Genomic DNA, 18,506 nt, shown 5'->3' on the forward strand with positions numbered 1-18,506 from the left:
GGATGACTGTCTGATTGAGGGGGGGGGTCTGAGCTACCAATGAGATCAGGGCCCCGTGTCAAGCATGACAGGAGAATACAGCGTTCTTCTGTCTCCGGGACTCTCAAGGGCTTTGATAGGAGCGGTAATGTGCACACTTGACTGGCTACCCTATTAAAATGGGGGATATGAAACTTTATTCTCATGATCGGTGGGGTCCCAGTGCCCAGATCCTCATGATCAGACACTTGTGGATAGGTGGTATGCTATTACTCTGGGACAACCGGGTTGTCCGGGTTCAGAGCTGAACTCATTATTTTTACCCAGGCAGCCCCCATGAGGCTAGCATCGGAGCATCTTATGCGCTCCCTTGCCCTGCGCTATATCGCGCAGGGCACGGGCTCTTTTGTTTACCGTAACACTGCCGGGCGGAAGCTTCCACCCGGCAGGGTGTTTGATGACGTCACCGGCTCTGATGGGTGGGCTTCAGCGCTGCCCTAGCCGTTTTACTGGCTAGGGCAGCGCTAAATCCCACCCATCAGTGCCTGTGACATCACTGGGCTTCCTGGCAGGCCCATGGAGAGCCCCGGTACGTCACTGGATCTCCAAAAATGCCTTTGTCCTGCGCGATTTAGCGCAGGGCAAAGGGGAACATCAGAGCATGAACTGCTCTGATGCTCAAGTCAGGGGGGCTGTCGGGGTTAAAATGGGAGGAATATCCGGGTTCAGCTCTGAACCCGGACAACCCCTTTAAGAACATAAGTGATAAGGGAATGGCAATGCTCAGTCTTCAACTTGATCACATATTCCCAGGAGGAGTGATAGAGGAACGGCACTATGCAGAATACTAATGTTCCAGAACTAAAACAACCTTACCAAGAGAGAAATAGGAATGTCCTTAAATGACGGACGACCTTTGTTGTATAGATTTGTATTAGATGGCGCTAAAGATATCTGGAGATTAGCAATGTTTGTTTGCCCAGTCCCTAGCCATGTAATGTGCAGCTGTTCTCCTGGATGGTTCTTACTGTTGTTCCTGTGCTTGGACACGGTCCTCTGCTCGCGCTCTGCCTTCATCTGCTCGGCGGGGGTATCGTCCACATAAGCCTTTCCCTCTCGAATGAGTTTCTCAGCATATTCGATAATCTTATTAAAGTGATCAGATGTGTACGTGAACTGGTCGGGCTTGATCTGAAGCAATGAGACGTCTTCCAGAATAACCTGAGAACAAGACCAGCAAGGGAATAGACATGTTAGAGCTAAGAGGTCTTTCTTTAGGACCAGTGACCACCACCGACGGTACAGGTTATAAAGTTATGTGGGTGCAAGTACAAAATGTACAGACAAAGCATTTAATACTGCACAAGGTTTGCATCTTAAAGAGCGGCTGTGTGTGTGTGTGTGTGTGATATTTTAATATATGCAAATAAGCATCTAGGAGCTACGGGGGCGTCGCTGTTACACCTAGAGACTCTGCTCTCTCCAACTGCTGTGCCCTCTCTACTTTGACAGGGCCAGAAATGATGATATTTTCACTGCCTGTCCCTGTAAATTAAAGCGCAGAGGGTGCGGCAGCTGCAGAGAGAGCAGAGCCTCTAGGTGTAATGGCAACGCCCCCGTTGCTCCTAGAAGCTCATTTGCATACACTTAACAGGCCAGAAAGCGTCATAGGTGCAAATGTTATTAAAGCAATATTTAGCTTTTTTTTCCCCTGAAAGATGGGTACAGATCACATCATGGTTATTCCCTGTGATACACCTTCTTTACTGTCTCCTTGTACGCCACCATCAGCTTACAAGGGGTTAATCAAGAGATCAGAGGTTTCACGGCTGCAGTGTCTGTGCGTTCACAGCACCATAATATTAAGGGACAGAACGGAGTGTCCAGAGGTTAATACGGTATAGCTGCGGTAGACCCATCAGGTAATACTGAACAGGGACAGCATACAGAACCTCCATTTACCTTTTCAAAATCTTCCTTTTCTTTCTCTGGGTTGGTGTCATCGAACCTCATGATGAGCTTCCCTTTGAAGGTCACCTGGTAATGCTGATTGAGAAGAGCGGCCTTGGCATGTCCGATGTGTAGGTATCTGAGGACATAATCACACTTTACTGTCACACCGCAGGACTGCATTTTACCAGAGGACTACAGGGACCATCTCATAAAGACACCAATAAACGGTGGCAAGGTGGAGGGACCACAGACTCGGCTTCTCTAATGCGGTTATCGCCCCGGAAAGCCGTGCCTAGCTATAAATTTATAAATCACCACCGCAGAAGAAATGTAGCACTAAAGGTTATGTACACTGTTAAAGCCACACTTAATTAGGGCATTTAAGATACACTCTGGTGTTCCGAATCAATGTACCCTCAGGGGGTTAAAATCCATGCGTGGTAGAAAGACTGAACACTGACACAGAAGTTGGTCAAAGCAATCTTACTCTCTCTTTTATTACATGAGGTAGACATATATATATCTTCAGAAGAGGGCAGTCCTCACTGAGACACAAACCATTGTTTCATTGGTCAAAGGGAAAAAAAGAGATAAGAGAAACAGAGATAACACTCAACATCTGCGCAGTGTGTACCACCTTGGAATGTTAAGCTAATTGTAAACATCTAAGGTTCTCCATTTTGTAATGGTGGAGGTCTAACACTACTACTGCATACGTCATATGTGACACTTCAAAGAGGCGCTTCTCTATAGGCAGTGAACAACATATCATCAAGTCATATGATTGGTGGAATGTGTAAACCACACTCCATGGGACACCTGCAGAAAGGTGAGAAATCAGACACTGCCCGCAGCACTTTGCGCCCCCCCCCCCCCCCTTTTCCTCTCCTGCTTGAGACAAAGAGAGAGGTGGGAGGGAGGCACTTGGAGAAGAAAAAGTTTAACTCATTACAGTCCTAGACATACAAGAACATAGAATAAAATTCACACATCTTTAACAGTAAAATTCACACATCTTTAACAACACCTTCAGGGCCATTTTTATCTTTATAATTGCATTTTACTCATTTTGGCCTAAAAATCTTTTTTTCAATTGGTCTTTACTAAAAATGTTCAGCTGTTTCTGAGATAAAGGGGTTTAAAAATAAAAATGTCTATTTGCAAGCTGTCAATGTTTTCTTTGAATCCTGTCAACTGACTGCTCATGTAGAGCTCTTATCTCCTGTCCTTATAAACACTCATAGCTCAATCCTTACCAAACTGATAATAGCTGAAATAAGTGTTTATGAGGTCGGGAGATCAGAGATAAGAGCTACATGAGCCCTCAGATGATGGGATTCAAAGAAGACAGAAAGTGACATCTTGCAAATGGACTGGATTTTTAACCCCTGGATCTCAGAAATGGCTGAACATTTATTAATTTTTTTATAAAGACCAATTAAAACATTTTTTTAGCCCAAAATTAGTAAAAATGCAATCATAATGGAGATCCATCCAACGCACAGATGTGACATTACATGAGCCCTAACGCCATGTGAAGGTTGTCTTCATGATTACACTACACAAAGTGCTTCACCACTGTCATGCAGATCGGTTCCAGACACTAAAAACTTACCCGCTGGCCTCTGGAGGGAACCTTACAACCACTTTTCCCACCTCTGCCCCTGGGAGCTCCACAAACTTTCCTATATCCTGTTTCTTCTCAGGAGGCTAAAAAAAAAAAAAATTAAATGTAATCTTTGTATTGTAAATTTTTACCAGTTAAAAATAAAGGGAACAAGAAAAAAACAAAACAAAAAAAACAAGCAGCATAACATCCATGACGTGTAATTGGAGTTCTCTGTACTGTACTTTATTGCATTAACCCCTTCCCGACCTATGACGTGTATACTCGTCATGGAGCACTGCTACTTAGCGCTCCATGACGAGTATACACATCATGGCATTAAACAGTCACCATGTCTGCAGACATGGTGACAGCGCTGACTGAGACCCCGGCTGTTACTCACAACCAGGCACCTTGGGTCAATGCCGAGGGGGGTCCTGAGCTGCTCCTAGGCCATGTGACCGATGAACATGACATCCCATGGCCTAGGCAAAGCTGAGTGAATGCCGCGGCACTACTGCAAGCGCTGGTGCCTTCTCAAACAGCTGATCGGCAGACGGATAGGTTATCAATATTAAAATCTCAGAAAACCCCTTTAAATACAGATGACCCATCCTAAGGGTAGGTCATTAATATCAAATCAATGGCAGTCAAAATCCCTGTATCCCCAGATATCGGCTGTTTGAAAAGGCTGCTCTAATGAGAGTCACGGACTCTTCCTAGACCAATGATGTCACGTTTATCGGTCACATGGCCTATGTGCAGCTCAGTCCCATTTATATGACGGGGCCTAGGCTGCAATACTAAGCACAGCCACTGTACAATGAATGGCGCTGTGCCTGGTATCCTGTGAGGAGGCTGCAGTGATCAGAGAGCCGTGTCTTCTTCAGACAGCTATTCATTGGGGGTGCAGGAATCAGACTCCCACCAATCACATATTGATGATCTATACTGTGGACAGCCCATCAATATTGAACTCCAGAAAAACCCCACAGGTTGTGATTGGATCTCTGTAAAACGCCACTCAATGTCTATGGGGAAGATGGAAGCAGCCAGGCAATGTACTCAGCTATCTCCCCCAGACATTGAATGAAGCCCCAGCGCGCATGCTCAACCACCGCTCCATTCAAACTTCTCCTTGCTTCAGTCGTCCAATGAGAAGCAATGGAGGGGGGAGCTAGGAACCCTTTTCTAATAATCGGTGGGGTCCAAAACCATCTCAGCACTAGAGATCAGTGGCAATGTAGTGACCATGGAGGACAGGGATAGTACTGGACTTTATTTCAGTGAACAGAACTAGTCAGATTCTCTACAGCCACAAATGGTTGATACCAGGAAGAAAAAACACTTTGGATTAAATCCCCGACGTAAAAAGTATAGTTATTGAAGACTCAGAAGTATTTTCTGGTACTGTGATACTGAGGCCAGCAATATCAGATCGGCAAGGGTCCAACACCCCTGAGGATAGGCCAGCACTATCAGATCGGCAAGGGTCCAACACCCCTGAGGATAGGCCAGCACTATCAGATCGGCAAGGGTCCAACACCCCTGAGGATAGGCCAGCACTATCAGATCAGCAAGGGTCAAACACCCCTGAGGATAGGCCAGCACTATCAGATCAGCAAGGGTCCAACACCCCTGAGGATAGGCCAGCACCATCAGATGAGCAAGGGTCCAACATCCCTGAGGATAGGCCAGTACTATCAGATCGGCAAGGGTCCACCACCCCTGAGGATAGGTCAGCACTATCAGATCGGCAAGGGTCCAACATCCCTGAGGATAGGCCAGCACTATCAGATCAGCAAGGGTCCAACACCCCTGAGGATAGGCCAGCACCATCAGATGAGCAAGGGTCCAACATCCCTGAGGATAGGCCAGTACTATCAGATCGGCAAGGGTCCACCACCCCTGAGGATAGGTCAGCACTATCAGATCGGCAAGGGTCCAACATCCCTGAGGATAGGTCAGCACTATCAGATCGGCAAGGGTCCAACACCCCTGAGGATAGGCCAGTACTATCAGATCGGCAAGGGTCCAGCACCCCTGAGGATAGGCCAACAATATCAGATCAGCAAGGGTCCAACACCCTTGGAGGGTAGGCCAACACTATCAGAATACTGGAAAAGCCTTTTAAACTTTGACAGCTAGGTGCCCACATTCTGGCGGGTCTACTGATTCACTCACCAGTGTTGCATTTAGCTTTCCCTGGAACGGGACTGCAGGCTCCAGGAAGGTGTACCAGCGTCTGACATTGACCGCAGCTTTGTTCTGCTTCATCTGCTCCTGCCATGAAGCGCTAACTGTACGAAGAAACAAAGCGTCACGTCACGTCACATCCGAGCCTCTCACTCCAATACAAAGAGCAAGGAGGAGAGGAAGACAGATGTACGGCAAGATGAAGTAAAAGACAGGAGGAACATGCACATTCTACTGCACTTACACTAGGATGCAATTTGCCATTCTGGACCTTTGAGTGAGTTCTACTGGCAGTCATATCAGATTGTACTCTTTAGGTGGGGTGGGGTGGGGGTGTACTCTATATTCCATATAATCATGGATAGGATTATATTCACAGGCAGTGACATCTGATAGTCTCAGTGCAGGGACTAGTCTAGTAATGCTTGTCATGTACAGAGAACATGATTCTGGGCCCAGATAGGGTGGCAACTAATGGCACTGGCCTAAAAGTGGTCGTCAAGTTTACAAAACCAATTTCTGAGCCCCATATTAGAAAAGGCGGAGTTAATGGAGGAGGGTCCGCTGTACAAGATCCTCCGCAATGGTGTGCGATTACAAAGAGGGTAGAGGGAGTTTCTCGCCCTGGAGGACTTGTCCAGTCCTGCATTACACAGCCCATTAATTGAACTTGTCACCGTGTAATGCTTCATTTCCCCTATGGTGGCGCTGTAGGGAAATTGAACACTAAGGGTATATTCACGGGGACGGGGGTGGAGCTCCGGCGCAGCACGGCGAAAGGCCGCCGGACTAAAATTACTGCATGTCAGGCTTTTTAGTCCGGCGGCTTTCGCCATGCACCGCCGTGCTGCGCCGGAGCTCAGTCCCCGTCCCCATTATAGTCATTGGGGACGGAGCGGCGGTCCAGCGGCACGGCGAAATAGCCGCAGGACGGATCCGACATGGTGAACAGCCTGTCGGATCCATCCTGCCGCAAGTGTGAAAGTAGCCTTAGAAAACACGCTGAAAAAAAATCAAAGCAGAATCCACGCAGATTTTTTTTTTGCAGTTTTGGAGCGTTTATTTTGTTTTTTTTTTAAATCTCAATGGCAGAATCAGAGCGGATTCTACGCCGCCGCTTTTATTTCGACATGGAAAAAGTTCTACCTCCCTCTGAAACAAATAGACTTTTTAGATGTGTTTTTGGAGTGGAAAACTCATGAGAAATGGACTCTTAGGCCTTACATGTCCGTGTTGGATTTCGTGATAAGATGGTCAGCGATTCATCTGTGAAGATTTATTTGAAGAATCCGTGTTTGGTCCGTATGTATGTTTTTGGGCTCTGTGTGTCATCCGTGTTGCACAGACAACGCACAGCTAAAAATTCATTTTCAGAGCATCTCCTATAAATGGTCTGTGAAACATGGACCCAAGTCTTTCACGGACCCTTAGACTATAATGGGCATGCTGGATCCACAAATATGGGCAAAAATATGTTTCTGTGCTAAAATCGCAGACCATGCTAAAACACGGAATACACACATTAAAATTAATGGGTACGTGTGATGTCCATCAACCACTGACATGTGAATAGGGCCTTACTGCCAGGTTTCGGTCCCAGCAGCGGAACGCTTGGTGATCAGCTTATTGTCAAGGAACCCTCCCCCTTTTAGGGCTCATGCACGCGGCTGTAGTCTGTCATCCGATCCACATTTTTTGCGCGCCCATTCATTTCAATGGGGCCGCAGAAAATGCGGACAGCACATATGTTCTGCAGCTCAGAGTTAAAAAAAAAACTAAAAACATGTCCTATACTTGTCCAGTTTGTGGACAAGGATAGGACATTTTTATAGAAGTTAAAAAAAACGTTGGCATGCACTCAGACGGGATCTTCTGGCCGTGTGCAGGAGGCCTTAACAAGAAGTGATGATCCAAAGAGGAGAAGCCCTCTTAGGATGTAAAGTAGGGTGAGGGGTTTATTTCCCCCAGTAGCACGACTGTATAGTACCTGCCAAAGTGGAGAAGACGCTGATGTCTGCGAGGGTCAAAGCATCTCCCACCAGGTACGTCCGCAGAGACAGGGAATGGTTCAGCTCCTGGAGGGCGGCAGAGAAGGTGGACTTTTCGAGCAGCCGAGTCTGACTGAACTCCACCCAGTGATTGATCTGCAAGAAGAATACACACTGGTTTATTACCGAACACAAATGGTGAAAATTAACCATAATGTTAAAGTACCACTACTGGAGCCCCCCTTGGTGTCTACACTGCATGACACCGCTCCTCCTCTTGTGCTGCGTAAGGAATTGCTAAGGTCACCTTCAGAAGTCAGACCCCACCATCAAGCCCTAGAATACTTCTTTAAGACACATTCATTTATTTGGGGACATTTTAACCTGTTACACAAATTCCTTTGGCTTTAGCATTGGCTGCTTATTAGTGTTGCTCCATGACAGCTCAGCCATGATTAATGTAGTCTGAAAATCACCACCTCAGGCTGCTGTACTGTACCTCCACCATACTTTACACTGCATCTCTGCTGGCTCAGACTTGCTGCTCTCTATAAGTGGCAGTTAGTGCATGAGGGACAGAATCTTCATTCCAGCATTTAAAGCTATACCGAGGGAAAATCAGCCCCAGAAAGGAATGCAGAGTGAACCTGGAATATAGTGGGAAAATTCCAGAGGAAATTTGGCAGATTTGCCCCTTTCTATGTATTGCGGTAAAATGCTCTGTGAACCTGAGAATTTGCCATGAAAATATCCGCTGTGTCTGGACTTACCCTAAAAGTGCGTCCACACCACCACGGTCCCCCACATTCCACTTGTGCTACACGTGGATTTTGCTACCGACTGATGTGGCGTCACCATGGATTTCACCCCTATATCCTATGCAAAAAGGTAGCTCCCAGGGAAAGGTAACAAGCTCGCCAGCGCCACCTTATGGAAGTGGCTCCCTGCGAGTCAAAATCCAGCTTTTTAACAAGCCTTGAGACATGACAAGGGAAAACAGCCAAGCCAAATATCCATCCTTAGACAGCTGACCCTCATCAGTGCGGAGTGGGATTCTGGCTGGCTGGGTTCTCTTTCCTTGAGAAACGCCTCTTTGTTTTTCCATGCAGCATTGGCCAATTAGTCTCCATACAGGGCTGGTCTCTTTAAAGGGGTATTCCCAACTCAGACAATGGTGGCATATCCCTAGCATATGCCCCCATTGGCTGATAGGTGCAGGTCCCACCTTTTTGATCCGCTCCTATTTTGTAAATGCAGCCGCCCTACATTCATTTCTATGGGGCTTGCCAAAAATAGCTGAGCACTGGTTCGGCTATTTTCGTTGCCCCAATAGAAATGAATAGGAGCGGTGGCCGCATTAAGGGCGGTGTGCTCCCATTCATTGGGGAGAGAGCTTGGTGGTGGCCAGATTAGCCAACACTTTCCCCACTCCATTCTTGATATAGATGGGAATACCCCTTTAAGGAAAGCCAGCACCCTGCCTAAACTGCTTCCAAGGCATCGCACTAAACCAACCAAAACCTACTCCATGCTGGTGTGGGGCACACACCCCAAAAAAAACTCTGTATGGATGATTATCTGGTTTGGTTATATTCCCTAATCAGGTCCCAAGGCTTGTTAAAAAAACGAGATTTTTGTATAACTTACCAGTAAAATCTCTTTCTCGCTCTTCCTTGGGGGACACAGAAGACCTTGGGTATAGCTCATCTCCCTAGGAGGCGTGACACTAAGTGAAAACTGTTAAGCCCCTCCTCCATCAGCTATACCCTCAGCCTGGAGATAGAGGCTACCAGTTGCGTGTCCAAGTAGTGAGAAAAGGCAAAGTCCAACAAGTGGAAACAACAAGCCAACTACCCAACGGGTAAACAAAACTCGGAAACCGTGCAGAAAAAAACCAATGAATGGGTGGGTGCTGTGTCCCCCAAGGAAAGAGCGAGAAAGAGATTTTACTGGTAAGTAGGGCTGCAGCTAACGATTATTTGAATAATCGATTAGTTGCCGATTAATTTCTACGATTAATCGATTAATCGGGAAAAACGACAAAATTACAAAACAGAGGTTTATATGATCTTACTTGAAAAATTATGTTCAAAGGCCATATTAAAACAAATTGTGGACGACACTATTATGGGGGATCTGTGGACGACACTATTATGGGGGATCTGTGGACGACACTATTATGGGGGATCTGTGGACGACACTATTATGGGGGATCTGTGGACGACACTATTATGGGGGATCTGTGGACGACACTATTATGGGGGATCTGTGGGCGACACTATTATGGGGGATCTGTGGGCGACACTATTATGGGGGATCTGTGGACGACACTATTATGGGGGATCTGTGGGCGACACTTACAGTGGAGGAAATAATTATTTGACCCCTCACTGATTTTGTAAGTTTGTCCAATGACAAAGAAATGAAAAGTCTCAGAACAGTATCATTTCAATGGTAGGTTTATTGTAACAGTGGCAGATAGCACATCAAAAGGAAAATCGAAAAAATAACTTTAAATAAAAGATAGCAACTGATTTGCATTTCATTGAGTGAAATAAGTATTTGAACCCCTACCAACCATTAAGAGTTCTGGCTCCCACAGAGTGGTTAGACACTTCTACTCAATTAGTCACCCTCATTAAGGACACCTGTCTTAACTAGTCACCTGTATAAAAGACACCTGTCCACAGAATCAATCAATCAAGCAGACTCCAAACTCTCCAACATGGGAAAGACCAAAGAGCTGTCCAAGGATGTCAGAGACAAAATTGTAGACCTGCACAAGGCTGGAATGGGCTACAAAACCATTAGCAAGAAGCTGGGAGAGAAGGTGACAACTGTTGGTGCGATTGTTCGAAAATGGAAGGAGCACAAAATGACCATCAATCGACCTCGCTCTGGGGCTCCACGCAAGATCTCACCTCGTGGGGTGTCAATGGTTCTGAGAAAGGTGAAAAAGCATCCTAGAACTACACGGGAGGAGTTAGTTAATGACCTCAAATTAGCAGGGACCACAGTCACCAAGAAAACCATTGGAAACACATTACACCGCAATGGATTAAAATCCTGCAGGGCTCGCAAGGTCCCCCTGCTCAGGAAGGCACATGTGCAGGCCCGTCTGAAGTTTGCCAACGAACACCTGAATGATTCAGAGAGTGACTGGGAGAAGGTGCTGTGGTCTGATGAGACCAAAATAGAGCTCTTTGGCATTAACTCAACTCGCTGTGTTTGGAGGAAGAAAAATGCTGCCTATGACCCCCAAAACACCGTCCCCACCGTCAAGCATGGGGGTGGAAACATTTTGCTTTGGGGGTGTTTTTCTGCTAAGGGCACAGGACAACTTATTCGCATAAACGGGAAAATGGACGGAGCCATGTATCGTGAAATCCTGAGCGACAACCTCCTTCCCTCTGCCAGGAAACTGAAAATGGGTCGTGGATGGGTGTTCCAGCACGACAATGACCCAAAACATACAGCAAAGGCAACAAAGGAGTGGCTCAAGAAGAAGCACATTAAGGTCATGGAGTGGCCTAGTCAGTCTCCGGACCTTAATCCAATCGAAAACCTATGGAGGGAGCTCAAGCTCAGAGTTGCACAGAGACAGCCTCGAAACCTTAGGGATTTAGAGATGATCTGCAAAGAGGAGTGGACCAACATTCCTCCTAAAATGTGCGCAAACTTGGTCATCAATTACAAGAAACGTTTGACCTCAGTGCTTGCAAACAAGGGTTTTTCCACCAAGTATTAAGTCTTTTTTTGTTAGAGGGTTCAAATACTTATTTCACTCAATGAAATGCAAATCAGTTGCTATCTTTTATTTAAAGTTATTTTTTCGATTTTCCTTTTGATGTGCTATCTGCCACTGTTACAATAAACCTACCATTGAAATGATACTGTTCTGAGACTTTTCATTTCTTTGTCATTGGACAAACTTACAAAATCAGTGAGGGGTCAAATAATTATTTCCTCCACTGTATGGGGGATCTGTGGGCGGCGCAGTTATGGAGAGGGGGATCTGTGGGCGGCGCAGTTATGGAGAGGGGGATCTGGTGGGCGGCGCAGTTATGGAGAGGGGGATCTGTGGGCGGCGCAGTTATGGAGAGGGGGATCTGTGGGCGGCGCAGTTATGGAGAGGGGGATCTGTGGGCGGCGCAGTTATGGAGAGGGGGATCTGTGGGCGGCGCAGTTATGGAGAGGGGGATCTGTGGGCGGCGCAGTTATGGAGAGGGGGATCTGTGGGCGGCGCAGTTATGGAGAGGGGGATCTGTGGGCGGCGCAGTTATGGAGAGGGGGATCTGTGGGCGGCGCAGTTATGGAGAGGGGGATCTGTGGGCGGCGCAGTTATGGAGAGGGGGATCTGTGGGCGGCGCAGTTATGGAGAGGGGGATCTGTGGGCGGCGCAGTTATGGAGAGGGGGATCTGTGGGCGGCGCAGTTATGGAGAGGGGATCTGTGGGCGGCGCAGTTATGGAGAGGGGGATCTGTGGGCGGCGCAGTTATGGAGAGGGGGATCTGTGGGCGGCGCAGTTATGGAGAGGGGGATCTGTGGGCGGCGCAGTTATGGAGAGGGGGATCTGTGGGCGGCGCAGTTATGGAGAGGGGGATCTGTGGGCGGCGCAGTTATGGAGAGGGGGATCTGTGGGCGGCGCAGTTATGGAGAGGGGGATCTGTGGGCGGCGCAGTTATGGAGAGGGGGATCTGTGGGCGGCGCAGTTATGGAGAGGGGGATCTGTGGGCGGCGCAGTTATGGAGAGGGGGATCTGTGGGCGGCGCAGTTATGGAGAGGGGGATCTGTGGGCGGCGCAGTTATGGAGAGGGGGATCTGTGGGCGGCGCAGTTATGGAGAGGGGGATCTGTGGGCGGCGCAGTTATGGAGAGGGGGATCTGTGGGCGGCGCAGTTATGGAGAGGGGGATCTGTGGGCGGCGCAGTTATGGAGAGGGGGATCTGTGGGCGGCGCAGTTATGGAGAGGGGGATCTGTGGGCGGCGCAGTTATGGAGAGGGGGATCTGTGGGCGGCGCAGTTATGGAGAGGGGGATCTGTGGGCGGCGCAGTTATGGAGAGGGGGATCTGTGGGCGGCGCAGTTATGGAGAGGGGGAACTGTGGGCGGCGCAGTTATGGAGAGGGGGATATGTGCACTGTTATGGGCATAACAGTGCACAGATCCCTTTCCTCATAACAGTGCACAGATCCCCCTCCCCATAGCAGTGCTATACACAGACCCCCCTCCCCATAGCAGTGCCATAGACAGATCCTCCCCCCTCCCCATAGCAGTGCTATACACAGACCCCCCTCCCCATAGCAGTGCCATAGACAGATCCTCCCCCCTCCCCATAGCAGTGCTATACACAGACCCCCCTCCCCATAGCAGTGCCATAGACAGATCCTCCCCCCTCCCCATAACAGCCCCGGCCCCGATGCTTATAAGTCGGACTAATCACTGCATCTTTATTTTACCTTTTTACAATGACGCTCCTGTAACAGCCAGGCAGAGCGGACGGCGGCGCAACGTCACTCACTCACGTGACGCACCTGCTCCGCCCACCTCATGAATGAAGGAGGCGGAGCAGGCGTGTCACGTGAGTGAGTGACGTTACGCCGCCGTCCGCTCTGCCTGGCTGTTACAGGAGCGTCATTGTAAAAAGGTAAAATAAAGATGCAGCGACCGCCCGCCCGCATAGCAACGAATCGGCGATTATTCGATAACTGGATTCGTCGACAACGAATCCAGTTATCGAATATAATCGATTACATCGATTAATCGTTGCAGCCCTACTGGTAAGTTATACAAAAATCTCGTTTTCTCGCCCAATTTCCTTGGGGGACACAGAAGACCTTGGGACGTTCAAAAGCAGTCCAAGAGGGGAGGGACCACAGCACCAAGGCGAAGCACCCGAAGGCAGCAAGGAAATGCCACCTGCAAAAACCAGGCGGCCCAAGGCAGCAGCCGCCGCCGAAGCCAGAGTACGCACCCAGGAAAACCTGGTAAAGAGTGCAAGGAAGACCGTGGCCACCCTGCACAATGACATGGCTGAAGCCCAATGCCTCCGGCCCCGGAGGCACCAACCGCTCTGGTGAAATGAACGGTGACACCAAAAAAAACAGAGCCCTGCCCTTGAGCAGTAACCACAGCAATAGCCATGTGGTTAAGCGGAGGAAAGCACCCAGGAGCCGTGAACCTTGGCGCGGACCTCCTGGAAACAAGAGACCGAGCGTCGACAAGAGTCGGAGATGTCCAAGCAAAAAACTGCAGACACTTCAAGTAACAGAGTCCCAGTCGCAGGTCCAGGCCAGACTGGAGAAGACCGAATCACGGGAAGAGAAAGGCAGAATTGGGTGAATGCCCAGCTTCCTAAAGAACCCCAGGGAAGACCCTAAGTCAGACAACAGAACCTGGACGAAGCACGGCCGGGAGCGAACACTAGTGTGCTCGCTGGACTCGTCTGGGCAGACGGGATGAAATCCAATGCGAGTAAGCGCAAATCAGTGACACGGCAAAAAGGTTGGGAAAACCGGTCCCGTCGGCCCCCGAGCAACGCCGTCCCGAATCCACGCGGAGTGGGGGAGCAGATGGACAAACGGAAGGAACCGAACGGGACCCGGCCAGTTTCCAACAGACTCCAGGACAAGTCAGGCTAAAGTCCTCGTCGTTGTAGCCACCACAGTAAGGTGTTCTACAGACCCGAAGTGGGGGCTTGAAGGGTAATCTTGACAGAAGAAAGTAGGCACGCCAGGTTACCGAGAAGGTAAAGTCCAAGCAGGACCAGCGCCCAGAATGGTAAAAGTAATCTGCACCCAGCGGGAGGACAGAATGCGGCAAACCCGGTAATAGGCACACAGCTAGTACAGCCAGTGTGAACAATGGAGACAGTACGAGGTCATAAGGAACACCGGGACCATCCATATGAACAACCATGGTCTCCCCAGGGGGGAGGGCAGTGAAGGAACAGCCCCTGAAGCCTGGCCGGGGCAGAAGCCACATCGGAGTAAAACTGACCCAGGAGCAGCCAAAACAGAGCCGTCGAGAGAAAAATAGCCGAGAAGACGGATGACACCCTCCAACCGCAAGGAGGAGTGGGCAACAGGGAAGCCACAGGACCGCTCAAAAGCAGAACTCCGCTACTCCGAGATGTCCGGCTCACCAATTCGCAGAAGGCGAATACCCTAACGAATCGAAAGTGGAGGTCCCTGAGACCTCGGTAATCGAGCAACCAAGAGAAGTTGGGCGACCTGCTCGAAAAGAGCGGCTAGAACCTGGTAGCAAAACAAACTGAAGCACGGAGGGTGCCAACAGGAAGGACTCAAACCAAAACGCATCCAAGAGGAGGAATGGCAACAGGCGAGGGAACCGTAATCCGGCCAGAGCCAACGTAGACTGCGAGGGACGCTGGAGACAGCACTCTCGACCATGTGACCGCTTGCGCTGGGAAGCAATGCCACAGGGTAACTAATGGGTACGCATCCAGGAACCACAAACACTCCCCAGGCGGAAGGGCCAACGAATATGGTGGATACCGTCACAACGGAAACACCAAATATACCCTCCGAACAGAGAATGGATACCACCCAGCTCGCTGCAGTAGAGAACAATAGAGCCCGTCCAGGCCAGGTGAACAGAAAGATCTCCTCAGAGAAGAGTGCCAGGCCGGCGGCAATCACCGTATCCCAAGAGAAAAACGACAAGTCGCAGGAAGAATGGAGGCATACGTACAAGCAGCCCCATAAGCAGTGAGAAAGCCAACCCACCTACGGAAGGAGAAGGCATACACGGCCCAACAACGCACAGAGTAGCAGCCCCCAAGAGCGTCCGCCCACTGCAAAATAGTCATACAGCAAGGAGGGCCAGCCACAGAGCCCCACAGAAACCACAGAAGTGCAAAGTGCAACCGGAAGGGGGGACATACACAAGACTAGTATGGCATGCGACGGAGCGCAAGCAGTCCGCCCAGAAGAGAGGGCAATGTACTTGGCAAACAGTGCGGGCAGCAAGCGTGCAAAGCCCGCCCCACAAGGGGGTGATGCCCAAGACCAGCACCTACTTCAGAGAAGGAAGACATACCATATTCCGCCCAGAAGAGGGCCATGCACATGGCCACACCGCATCCAGCAGGACGTCCACCTAGTGAAAAGGGGACATGCACAGGGTAATCCTAGCATTAAGTGAGTGTGCAATAATCCACCAAACACCGAATTTTGTGAGAGTACAACTACTTCGCCAATGAATGGGGACAAGTACAAGTCCAGCACAGCACATACAAAGACAGTTGTGAGTCCTGTGAGCGTACAAAAGGTCCACCCATGGAATGAGGGGTGGTCACGCACAAGGCCAGCACCGTATCCAATGGGAGTGCAAGCATTCCACCCATCTTAGAGGCCAGCAACGTATCTGGTGAGAGTGCAGTATGCCGCCCAGAAGGGGGAGCCATGCCCATGGCCAGTATTGCAACCAGGGAGAATGCGAGCACCCCGCCATGGATGGGGGTCAGGCACCTGGCCAGCAGCACACTGGCGAGAGAACAAACACAGTCAGTGAGAGTGTGTGTATGTTGCCTGAGGAAAGGAGACATGTCCATGGCCGGCAGCGAATCCAGTAAGAGTGCCGTACACCGCCCACGGAAGGGGGAACATGTATATGGCCAGCAGTGGATTTAGTGAGTTGCAAGCGTCCCACCATGGAAGGGGGTCCTGCACGCGGCCAGCAACTTATCAGCGAGAGAACGACCCCAGTCAGTGAGGGTGTATGCATGGCGCTTGAGGGAAGAAGGCATGCCCAAGGCCGGCAGCGAATCCAATGAGAATGCAGCATACCGCCTATGGAAGGGGGTTATGCACATGGCCGGCTGCCCAGCACCTTAACCAATGAAGTGCAGTATTCCGCCTAGAGGAAGGGGGTCATGCACAAGACCGGCAGCGAATCCAGTGAGTGCAGCATTCCGCCCCTGGAAGGGGGTCATGCACAAGACCGGCAGCGAATCCAGTGAGTGCAGCATTCCGCCTATGGAAGGGGGTCATGCACAAGACCGGCAGCGAATCCAGTGAGTGCAGCATTCCGCCTATGGAAGGGGGTCATGCACAAGACCGGCAGCGAATCCAGTGAGTGCAGCATTCCGCCTATGGAAGGGGGTCATGCACAAGACCGGCAGCGAATCCAGTGAGTGCAGCATTCCGCCTATGGAAGGGGGTCATGCACAAGACCGGCAGCGAATCCAGTGAGTGCAGCATTCCGCCTATGGAAGGGGGTCATGCACATGGCCGGTATCAAATCCAGTGAGAGCAGCGTTTCGCCTATGGAAAGGAATCACGCACATGGCCGGCAGTGAATCCAGTGAAAATGCAGCGTTCCCCTATGGAAGGGGGTCGTGCACCAGACCAACACCGTATCTGGTGAGAGTGCAGAGTCCACCTATGGAAGGAGGACATGCACAAGACCGGCAACGAATCCAATGAGTGCAGCATTCCGCCTAAGGAAGGGGGTTGTGCACATGGCCTGCAGCGAATCCAATGAGTGCAGCGTTCTCGTGCACATGGCCAACACCGTATTCGGTGAGAGTGCAGTATTCCACCTAAGCGGGGGGTCATGCACCAGGCAAGCCTGCAGCCCGAGAGAGTGCAGTATCCCGCCTAGGAAGGGGTTGTCTGCACATGGCAGTTACCATAGCTGGAGGGTGACAAACTCTGCCAACCGAAGAAAAAGGAGAGCGCATGCACTTGGCCAGCGCTGTATCCCGGAGAGGGCAAAGAAGGGAAACATGCACCAGCCGGGGAGTGCGACACCATGCCGCTCATGGAAGGAGCACGCATACAGGCGGCGCTACTGAGATAAGGCTGCAGCGTCCTGCGCAGCGCACAAGAAATCCATTAGCTTAACCATGTTATGCATTTCTAAATAAAAAATAGCCTCACTGAGGCAGAAGTGCCACCATACAGGTGCCCAGCATAGAAGTAGAGGGGGGGGGGGGCGCGCCAGCCATATAGGCCCATCAGCCGAGCAAAACAAACTGAAGCACGGAGGCCGGTACCCGAAGGGTTAACAGCCAACCAACCTGGAAGGGAGGAGGAGGCGGCGCCGCGATCCCCTGGGGGCGGGGAACCTCCAGGCGGGAAGAATTCGCGCCCGGAGAAGTTCCCGCCCCCTCCAACAGAGGCCAGAAGTTTGCGGCCTAGCAGGCCGTGAAGCCGGGGCCTAAATTTTCTGCGGCACCCGGCTGACCGGGGCCGCACAGGAAACCGGAGCGGACTGCCTGGACAAACCGGCCGCGGAAGCCCACCCCGCGGACCGGAAGTCAGGGGCCCGGGTGGAGCGCCGGAATGCGGCCCAGTAGGCCCGAAGCCTGGGCCAAAATTTGCGGCGCCCGGCCGGCCGGAAGTCACCGACGGCCGGCCGGAATCGTTGGAGCATCGTGCTCAAGCCAAATGCCGGCCGCGGGAGTCCACCCCGCAGGCCGGAACAGTCGGGGGCCGGGAAGGAAGTGCGGCCCAGCAGGCCGGGAAGAAGCGCCGGAGGTGCGGTCGCCCAAGCAGCACTGCCGTCAGGAAAAGGCCCCCGGTCCAGAGCAGCGCATCGGTGAGGGGATGGGGGGACCCTGAGACCAGGTGCCCGTGAGGATGCGAGCACAGCGTTCCCAGGAGGGACGCTGATAAGTGAAGGGAGGCGATGTGGTTGCCTATGCAGCATTCTGCTGCTAAAATGTCCCATGAGGGCCAGAAGGGAGGAGAGGGAGCAGGGAGTGGAATGTCGCCCCGCAGCACCCCAGGGGCCAGCCTAGGTCCAGCAGTGACCGAAG

General features: G+C 50.8%; 1 protein-coding gene across 1 annotated transcript in view; it reads right to left on the reverse strand.

Annotated features, from left to right (window-relative positions):
• Positions 1-1,007: 1,007 nt before the first annotated feature.
• The window catches only part of LOC122923208 (bifunctional glutamate/proline--tRNA ligase-like), a gene marked incomplete at its 3' end in the record, with an annotated part of 40,527 nt that continues 23,028 nt past the window's right edge, over positions 1,008-18,506 (reverse strand). Inside the window, exons 4-8 of the mRNA XM_044273956.1 lie at positions 7,722-7,878; positions 5,723-5,838; positions 3,548-3,642; positions 1,942-2,068; positions 1,008-1,200 (exon numbers count right to left, since the gene is read on the reverse strand). Of these exons, the coding sequence (XP_044129891.1) occupies positions 1,008-1,200; positions 1,942-2,068; positions 3,548-3,642; positions 5,723-5,838; positions 7,722-7,878 (688 nt within the window). The remainder of the gene's footprint in view (positions 1,201-1,941; positions 2,069-3,547; positions 3,643-5,722; positions 5,839-7,721; positions 7,879-18,506) is intronic.

The sequence above is a fragment of the Bufo gargarizans genome, unplaced genomic scaffold (assembly GCF_014858855.1).
Source record: "Bufo gargarizans isolate SCDJY-AF-19 unplaced genomic scaffold, ASM1485885v1 original_scaffold_1365_pilon, whole genome shotgun sequence".
In the NCBI taxonomy this organism is placed as follows: domain Eukaryota; kingdom Metazoa; phylum Chordata; class Amphibia; order Anura; family Bufonidae; genus Bufo; species Bufo gargarizans.